This window comes from Neomonachus schauinslandi, chromosome 11, assembly GCF_002201575.2.
Source record: "Neomonachus schauinslandi chromosome 11, ASM220157v2, whole genome shotgun sequence".
Classification (NCBI taxonomy): Eukaryota; Metazoa; Chordata; class Mammalia; order Carnivora; family Phocidae; genus Neomonachus; species Neomonachus schauinslandi.
The window spans coordinates 14,041,156-14,051,497 of NC_058413.1; the positions used below are offsets into that span (position 1 = coordinate 14,041,156).

The window sequence follows — 10,342 nt, forward strand, 5'->3', positions numbered from 1 at the left end:
AAGGATTGCCACCCCAGCTTTCTTTTGGTGTCCATTAGCATGGTAAATGGTTTTCCACCCCCTCACTTTCAATCTGGGGGTGTCTTTGGTTCTAAAATGAGTCTCTTGCAGACAGCATATCGATGGGTCTTGTTTTTTAATCCAGTCTGATAGCCTGTGTCTTTTGATCGGGGCATTTAGCCCATTTACATTCAGGGTAACTATTGAAAGATAGGAATTTAGTGCCATTGTATTGCCTGTAAGGTGACTGTTACCGTATATTGTCTGTGTTCCTTTCTGGTCTATGTTGCTTTTAGGCTCTCTCTTTGCTTAGATGACCCCTTTCAAGATTTCCTGTAGGGCTGGTTTTGTCCAACGTCACCCATTTTTAAGTTATTAAACTGGAATGGGAATCTAAGTTTGCTTTATTTCAAGGTAATTTAATTTTCACACAATAAAAAAATTCACACACTTTAGAAGCCTGGTTCCCAATATTTACTGTTAGTCTTATCTTGTGATGGTAAGTCCACAAGCTGAAGAAAGACTTTTTACTCATTCCTGGGACTGGAATTTTTCTTTCATCCAGTATGACAAGAGAAAGCAAAAGCTGCATTATTACCTGATGGTATATTTTATTTCATTTGGCTATCAGTCCATTTTCCTAATGGGGTTCCTTGATTTTTTTAGGAGATTGCTTTTATTTGCATTGTAGATTATGTAAAAGGAATTCCATGGTCCACACAGAAAATAAACATTACTACCTTAGGATAATTTCTCTAAAAGACAAGCAACATAATTTTACATAAGAAGATAGCAACCAGCTATTTCCAAGGAGATTGTTCTTGGGTAACTTTTTTCCTACTAACTTCAAAATAGAAAAATAACATTACACTTGGTTAGTCTTCTCATTCTATCATGTTCGTATGACCACACCAGTTGAGTTCCAATTTTGAGGAGAGACATTCTTGTGCTTTTTTTTTGGGGGGGGGGTATGCTTTCAGCCTAGCAAAGACCTCCTAAAAATTTATCAGCTCTTAAAAGGATAGTATCTTCTTCCCAATAGGGCAGAAATCACAAGACATTTCGTCCCTTCTGACCACCATATGTTATTAAGTCAGAACTGGAAAGTGTCCAAGACTGATTCTTGCTTAATTAAATTCACTGGGATTGTCCAAAAAAATTTCTTTAATATCTATAGGTACTAGCAATGCTAGACCAAATCACATTTTTAAGGTATAAAGGATGTAACATGAAGGGAAAAAATCGCTTTGGAACAATTATGAGACTATTACCAGTCAAGAAGAAAATACCACTGAAAGCATTTTATTCCAGTGAAGATTAATTTATCATGTATTTCCCCACTTGCCATAGCAAGTTTTCCTTTCATTTCATTTAACATTCATTTTATTGTCAGCCTTGAAGTATGAACAGATATATTAAATATTTATTTACCTAACTATTCAATTATTAATTATTGTTTTATATTAGAGCACCTATTTAATGCCAGGAACCATGGTATGAGTGAGGACACAACAATTAAGAAAACAGGGGAGAAAATCACCTGAAAGTTCCTTCCCATATGGACCTTATTTCTCATAGAGCCACACAGTAAATATAAGGACAATTATATAAAGTAAGTATAGTTTCTTCAGATGACTGTGTAAGAACTAGCCTAATTAGTAGAAATTAACTTGGCCAAGCCTATTATTTGTCCCAATTTTTTTTAAATCTCAAATTAGTTATTTGAATGTATCTCTTCTTGGTCAGCACAATTAGGCAACCAAAAAGTCCTTTACTTATATCATTAGGATAGCAATTGTGTCCCTGGATATTAATCTGTCTCTTTGCCTAAAAAGACAAATGCTGGAATTTAACTACTGGGAAAACCAATGACTGAGCAATCTTTCAGGTATTAGGAGAACTCTTTACCTGTTCATCCATTCAAAATATATCCCTAAGGCCACTTCTTCCCAAATAAAAGGCATGTTTCTACCTTTCCCCAGCTTTATCCCAGAGAATTGGACACTTCCACATGTTTGTACAAGCAATGAAGGATGTCACACAGGAAAATATACCAAGGAAACATCTAGGGGATTAAGAGAAACTCCAGCCTGGAAGATATTTGAATTCTCAGAAATCTCTTGGGCCATTGTATCAGGAAAATAATCTTTCCATTTATATGTGCAGACACAGCCTATGGCTTTCTACATCACTACTGTTTTCAATGAAAGAGAATGTAAGGCCATTACAGATTAGCTTATGAGAATATTTGGAACAAATTCGAATAAAGTAACCTCCTCTGGACAGTGTTCTCCCCTAGAACAATGACTAGAGAAAAAAAAGACTAGGTTCGTGCCAAGAAAGAGTGGCAGACAGCCAAATACATGAAAAGCCTCTAATTTGAACAGAAAAAAAAAATGTTAAATAATAAATTGTGAGTTTCATATAAGAAAGCATTTGGGTAAGGCAAGTCATATTTAAGCCAAAGTAAAAGGAGAACCAGTCTCAGGTTCACTTATCCAATCATGTCCTCAGCCAAGGAAGTCCTATCTCTAGCTGTTAGCACCTCTATACAAGAGGCCCTGAGGTTCAGAGGCAGAAGACCTTAGGATGAGAGAAGTTACTGAGGTTGAAGTTGCAATTCATAAAAAGATAGGTAGTCACAGTTCTGTAGTTCTGTGTGGGAGTGGATGTTGTTGATCAAGGCCTGAATCTATGTCAACTGACACCATAATGATTTTCAGTTCATTAATTCAGTCCCTTAATTTTCAGTCCAGTATCAATTGGATGACTGTTTCTGCAAGAAACAAATTATTTTCCAACAAGAGCCTGTTTCTACATCAAGTCTCTGAAGGCTTCCACTCTTATTCATTTTCCCATGGCTTATGATGGGCTCCATTGAGCATGTTCATCTCCACATGTTTGGTTGTATATTGTATCTTCTAGGTCATAAGGATCATAGATAAAGAGTCAAATACCTGTATGAACTAGCTGAAGATCTTTCTTATGTGCTAAGCCACACAAAAGTTACTTGTTTTCAACTTACATAAATGTATGCATAGCTTTATGCTTGCATTAAAAATAAAGCTCTAAAAGAGCTAAGCTTTTATCTTAAGCAGACAAAGAGGATTAAATTAATGTCAAAGTAAAAAAAAAGAGGTAATGAAAAGATCAGAAATAGATACAATATAAAACATTAAAGTAAACCAAAACAGCCAAAATTTAGTACTATTATGCTACAACTGATAAATTTCTAGCAGTATACATTCCCACCAACAGTGTAAGAGGGTTCCCCCTTTTTCCCCATCCTCACCAACATTTGTTGTTTCATCTGTTGTTAATTTTAGCAATTTTAGTGTGAGGTGATATCTCATTGTAGTTTTGATTTGTATTTCCCTGAGGATGAGCGATGTTGAGCATCTTTTCATGTGTCTGTTAGCCATCTGGATGTCTTCTTTGGAAAAAAATGTCTATTCATGTCTTCTACCCATTTCTTCACTGGATTATTTATTTTTTGGGTGCTGAGTTTGATAAGTTTTTTATAGTTTTTGGATACTAACCTTTTATTATCAGATACGCCATTTGCAAATATCTTCCATTCAGTAGGCTGCCTTTTAGTTTTGTTGATTGTTTCCTTCACTGTGCAGAAGCTTTTTATCTTTTTTCATTTAAATTCAATTAGTCAACATATAGTACATAATTAGTTTCAGATGTAATGTTCAATGATTCATTAGTTGCATATAACACCCAGTTCTCATCACATCACATGCCCTCCTTAATGCCTATCACCCAGCAACCCCATCACCACACCCACCTCCCTTTCCCCAAACCTCAGTTTCTTTCCCAGGGTCAAGAGTCTCTCATGGTTTGTCTCCCTCTCTGATTTCTTACCATTCAGTTTTCCCTCCCTTTCCCTATGATCCTCTGCACTATTCCTTATATTCCACATATGAATGAAACCATATGATAACTGTCTTTTTCTGATTGACTTATTTCACTTAGCATAATACCCTCCAGTTCCATCCATGTCAATGTAAGTGGTAGGTATTCATCCTTTCTGGAGGCTGAGGAATATTCCATTGTGTTTATGAACCACATCTTCTTTATCCATTCATCTGTCAATGGAAATCTTGGCTCCATCCACAGTTTAGCTTTGTGGACATTGCTGCTATGAACATTGGGGGGCATGTGACCCTCTTTTCACTACGTCTGTATCTTGGGGTAAATACCCAGTAGTGCAATTGCTGGGTCATAGGGTAGCTCTATTTTCAACTTCTTGAGGAACCTCTATACTGCTTTCCAGAGTGGCTGTACCAGTTTGCATTCCCACCAACAGTGTAAGAGGGTTCCCCTTTATCCACATTCTTGCCAACATTTGTCCCCTGTCTTCTTAATTTTAGCCATTCTGACTGATGTAAGGTGATAACTCATTGTGGTTTTGATTCACATTTCCCTTGTGATTAGTAATGTTGAGCACCTTTCCATGTTCCTCTTGGCCATATGCATGTCTTCTTCAAATGTCCATTCAGGCCCATTGCTCATTTTTTAATCAATTTTTGTTTTGATTTGCATTTGCTATTTAGTTGTATAAATTCCTCACACATTTTGGATATTAACCTCTTATGAGGTATATGACTTGCAAATATTTTCTCTAATCCCATAGGTTGCCTTTTCATTTGGTGCAGAAGCAGTCTGGATTTAGAACTTGAGATCCTGAACTTCAAGCTCATGACAGGATGGGATGAGATCTTAACTGGCCTAATCCCTTCTGTGTCCTCCCTCTGGAAGCCCTGAACTGCCATTTTACAAGTCTGACATACTCACTGGAGAGACAGGCTACATGGAGAAGGAGAAGGAGCCAGAAGATCCCAGTCTTCTAGCCATCCCTGCCAAGGCACAGCTCACATGAGTAAAGTCATCTTAAACACTCCCTAATAGCCCCTAATCAGCTGAATACCAGAGAGGAACCTCAGTCCATGCCACATGGGACAGAAGAATTGTTCAGTCAAGTCCTCAACAAATTTATATGCAGTCAGATAAAGACTTGCATATGGCAATATATAGCCCTGTGTGTAGACAGATACAGGCTTGTGTGTGATGATACCAAATACTTATATATACACATATGCATTCATATGGGTAGTCAGATACTCACCCTTGTGTTGTCAGATACAGATCTCTGTGTGTCCACATATAGACACACATATGAAGTTGGATACAGACCTACAGATCATTGAATATGTACCTACATGTGGTTATACAGAGCTACGAGGTCAGATACAGATATCTGTGGTTGGATACCTACTTGTGTATTATCTAATGTAGGCCTATGAACAGTTGTATACAAACATACACCCATGCCTTTCAGGATTGTGCTGTGATTCATGCCAGCAAAAGACACAGAGCCCTTTTGATCAGCTCATTGAAAATGTGAACAAACTGAGGGTTATGGAAGGGGAGGGGGGTGGGGGGTTGCGGTAACTGGGTGATGGGCATTAAGGAAGGCTTGTGATGTGATGAGCACTGAGTGTTATATGCAACTGATAAATACATCTGAAACTAATGATGTACTATATGTTGACTAATTGAATTTAAATTAAAAAAAAGAAAATGTGAATCAAATGTAAATAAGACAAGCTGCTTTTTAATTAAGAAAACCAAAAGGCAAGATTTATGTACTCTATGGAAATGATTACAAAATTATATTGAGACATTGATCAAGCCTTCACAATATATGTCTCATTCTGGATGGGAAAACAAGATATGAAAACATGCCATTTTCCTCAAAATCAATGTGGAGGGTCATGAAATTCTAAATATAGTTTTATGGGAAGGTTTCAAACTTCACAAAATAATCCCAAAGTTTATCAGGAAAAGTAAGTATTTAGAAATTGCAAGAGACTTGAATAGGCTGAGTAATTAAGGGAGATTATTCCTACAAGGTTTAATACACGTTAAAATCCTTGACTACTGACATAGAATGTTAGTGGTAGGGAAATACACCAAAGGAAAAGGAGGATCAGGGGGAGGAGGAGGTGAAGGGAGCAACAGAGGAGGAAGGGAAATGGGCCCCAAATCAAGCATACTAATTGTATAAAATTTGACATATTAAATAGAAAATTTTAAATTATTACTAACATTAATAATAACCTTGGCAGATTATTTTTCCTATTAGAGGAAAATGGGCTTAGGTATGTCCTCATCACAAACAAAAATAAATCCTAGACCATTTAAAAAGAAAACTTTTTGAGAGTTATTTTTATTTTTTAAAAAGATGTTAAATTTATGAATTCACCAAATGAAAGTAAATGAAATTTTCCAAGAGTGATGTGATAGAAGAAACCAAAAGTAAAAGGATATGAGAACATCATTATAGAAAAACACCTATAAGTACAACATGAATAAAATAAATATTTTGAGCAAATATAAAAGAAGACTACTGTAGCAAATATACATACTTAATGTAGAAAGAGTTCATCAAAATTCATCAGTAAAAACTCTCCAATAGAGGGGTGCCTGGGTGTCTCAGTCAGTGAAGCGTCTGCCTTCGGCTCAGGTCATGATCTCAGGGTCCTGGGATCGAGCCCTGCATCGGGCTCCCTCCTCAGCTCCCTTCTCCCTCTCCTTCTGCCCTCTGCCTCCGCCCCGCCCTCTGCTCCTGCTCTTTCTCTCAAATAAATAAATAAAATCTTTAAAAAAAAAAAAAAAAACCTCTCCAATAGATCAAGAATTCAAGAATGCAAGTACCTGAGAGAGTTCATGGAGTGGATTCTACGTCAGACATTGTGCAAATACAGAGTACAAAGACAAGTAACTTTCCCTGGCTTAAGGGAACGTACAGAATAATTAACATAGATAATTAACCAAGATTTTTATCTAATCACTTGAAATAACTACACAAATTTGGAATTAAGTAAATGTCTAAGTCCATTTGGGCTGATTGGCTTCAACAAAAGTCAATTTCTCACAGTTCTGGGGTCTGGGTAGTCCAAGATCAAGACACTTGTAGATTCCACGTCTAATGAGTGCCTGCTTCTTAGTTCATAGATAACTGTTTTTTGCTGTGTCCTCACATGGCAGAAAAGGCAAGTGAGGTCTGTGGTGTCTCTTTTTAAAGAGACACTAGTCCCATTCATGAGAGCTCTACCTTCATGACCTAATCACCTCCCAAACACCTCACCTCCAAATACCATGTATTATATAGGATTTAATGAATTTGGGGAGGAACACAAATATTCAGTCTATAGCAACATCCAAAAGTAGATGACTTAATTATTTAACTTCTGTTTACTATTATTTAATGAATAGTGTCGTGTTTGGGAAGACTTTGAGATGACGTAAGAAAATTCCATGTAATAATAATTGGGATAAAAATTGGGATGTAAAGTTTCTCTTACACTGTGACTTATCAGTGAAAAGGTTCCATTCCCCATAGCCAGGGCTCATGAATCCAGACTAAATAAGGGAGGCAGAACCATGAGTTTCTTTGACTACATGCTTCCTACACTATTAGAGGCAGATAATATTTTCTTTCAAACCTCATTCAGAGAGAGGAGGCTTATGAAAGAGGTCTCCATATTATGGCCTCTTTATTGCCTAATAATTTACATTCCATTAACAGCAGAGGTAAGAATGACATGCCATAATGTCAACATCTTTCTTAACAATGATATCACGCAAAATATCTGGTGTCAGGTTCTGTATTGCATACTTGAAGCTCATGAATTATGCATTATAGTAATTCCACATATGAAAGGAAGGGCCTAGGTCCCTAAAGAAGGCTATGAAACAGTGTAAGCAAAAGTAGAGATGGGGATACTGAAAAATGGCCGAGATGTTATCAGATATTCTAAACTATCAGGGAAGACTAATGGATAATCTCAATGAAACTATAACACCAAAAAAAGCTGCTCCATGTGAGGAGATAATAGGAGTGCCCACTCAGAAAAATAAGTAAATCTTACTTATTAAATCTACATCTTTTGTTCAGATTTTTTTCTTGACTTAACTTCTTTATGATTAATATTACAATATGGAAGCAGCATTCCTTTTCAATCCTTTGTGCTTAGCACTGTGAATAAAATGATATACTTACAGATACAAAAATAAGATATATACTTCAAGTATCAAATGAGTTGACTTTGTATGGGAGGAGTGAACCAAGTCTTTATGTCCCATTTCTTAACTTCTCTCTCTAAAATATGTAATGAGCACTATTAATTCTGAAAAAGAACAATTATGTAAAAGAAAAGCATGTGAAAATTGTCCACTAATGAAATAAAGGTCCAATATTGACTATAGCATAACTCATCACATAAAACATAAGCCTATAGTTTCAACAAAGACATTTTATGCCCAAAAGCTAAACATCTATTTTCCTAAAAATTTATGAAAATCTTAGAAATCTTTTGTGATCATTAGAAGTATTTACATCTCAAATGCTTTCTTCATATGCAAGTTCATTAAACCCGAGGTGAAATTCATTACAAATACATAATCCTTTCCTGGATGGAGCAACTCTTCATTGAAAAAAGGTAATACATTTCTCTTTGGCCTCATTTTCTTCTTCTGGTCCACAGTTTTCTCATGGCATTTTTCATGTCTCCATTTCTCAGTGTATAGATTAGAGGGTTTAACATAGGGGTGATAACTGTATAAAACACAGTCAAGGATTTATCGATGTGTAAGGTAGAAGGAGGTCTCACATACATAAAAATGCAGGGGACAAAGAAGAGGACCACCACTGTAATGTGGGAGCCACAGGTGGATAAGGCTTTGCGCCTCCCTTCCTGACTATGGGTCTTCAGGGAGTGCAGAATGACCCCATAGGAAATGAGTAAGACTGTAAAGATGACCACACAGATTGCCCCATCATTGGCAACCACAGTGAGGCCAATAACATAGGTGTCAGTGCAGGCAAGTTTTAATAATGGATACATGTCACAGATGAAGTGGTCGATGACATTGGGACCACAGAAGGGAAGGTTGTAAACAAAGAGAAGTTGAACTACAGCATGCCAAAAACCTCCAGACCAGGCCAACAGCAGCAAGAGAACACACAGCCTTTGATTCATGATTGTCAAATAATGCAAGGGTTTGCAGATGGCCACATAGCGGTCATAGGCCATGACCACCAGGAGTAAAATCTCAGCACCACCAAATAAGTGCCCTATAAAGAGCTGGGACATGCAAGCTTGGAAGGAAATGGTTTTCTTCTCATAGAGTAAGTCTATAATCATATTTGGAGTAACTGTAGTAGAATAAACAGCATCCATAAATGATAAGTAACCAAGAAAGAAGTACATAGGGGCATCCAGGGTTGGGCTGACCACCACAGTCACCACAATGAGTAAGTTGCCCACCACTGTCATGATGTAGATGATCAAGAACACAACAAATAATATTTTCTGACCTTGGAGGCTCTCAGTGAGCCCCAAGAGGACAAACTCAGTCACATTGTTTCTGTGTTCCATATGTTCTTTTGCATGTCCTTATTTCACAGTTCAAGACAAAATTAGCTATAAATATAATGATTACTGGTGTCTTCCTGAAATCTAAAACAATCTGTTTATTCATTTACCTAATAGGCATTATAGTTTCTTATGTTCCAGTACTTTTAGAAATTACAAGAATACAGGCTGATTAAAACATGCTCCCTAACCTCAGCAATCTTGCAGACTAATGGAGAGACAAGTCATTGAGACATGTGTGAAAAGGAAACATTATTAAGTAAGTGGGTTGCTACAACCAATTTTCCATATGGAAGCTAGTAAAATTATACATATAGCGAATTCCTCATACAAAATTTTTTAAATGGATTATGGTTAATGGAAACCTAAAACAAGATTTATATTTACTTCCCAGTTAATAAAAGAGATGACTTTCTAACTTCTAGAATAGAATCCTCTTAACTAATAAGTGAAATCCCAAATTGATATATTTCACAATTTCAAAACATCTTAAGGATTTAAAAAATATATCATAATGTCAATAGATAAAAGTAGATGGGGGAAAAGATTTACATTTCAGAGGACATACACAGAGTTAATATCAAAATAGACACAGAGCTCTAAGCAATTAAATAAAAGATAAATGAACCAATGGCAATGTGAGTAAATCATATAAACAAGCAATTAAAAAATGGCCAACACACATATGCTATGATACTGAAACTCACCTGTGAACAGAAACATAGGAACTGAAGTAATTGCTTGCTTATGAAAGTGTGACTTTGGATTCTTCAAAATCATTCATTCAAGTCTGTGGATGCTACACCATCCTCTAAACTTTCACAGATCAGCAAACAATGTTCAGAGAACATGTCAACTGAAACCATCTGTAGAGTTAGAAGTATCTTGCCCAT

The 10,342-nt window shown here is 36.4% G+C and overlaps 1 protein-coding gene across 1 annotated transcript; it reads right to left on the reverse strand.

Moving 5' to 3' along the window:
* Window positions 1–2,790: 2,790 nt before the first annotated feature.
* On the reverse strand, window positions 2,791–9,458 carry LOC110575784 (olfactory receptor 4A15-like). Its single transcript, XM_021684819.1, has 2 exons — window positions 8,540–9,458; window positions 2,791–2,807 (listed from the first exon to the last, which is right to left on the reverse strand). Exons 1-2 carry the CDS (start codon window positions 9,450–9,452, stop codon window positions 2,791–2,793), a joined length of 930 nt encoding a protein of 309 aa, XP_021540494.1. The 5' UTR covers window positions 9,453–9,458.
* Between the last annotated feature and the right edge of the window lie 884 nt (window positions 9,459–10,342).

What these genes read in the sequence shown, in the direction of transcription:
- LOC110575784 (XM_021684819.1), bottom strand. Translation starts at nt 9,452, where the DNA reads ATGGAACACAGAAACAATGTGACTGAGTTTGTCCTCTTGGGGCTCACT.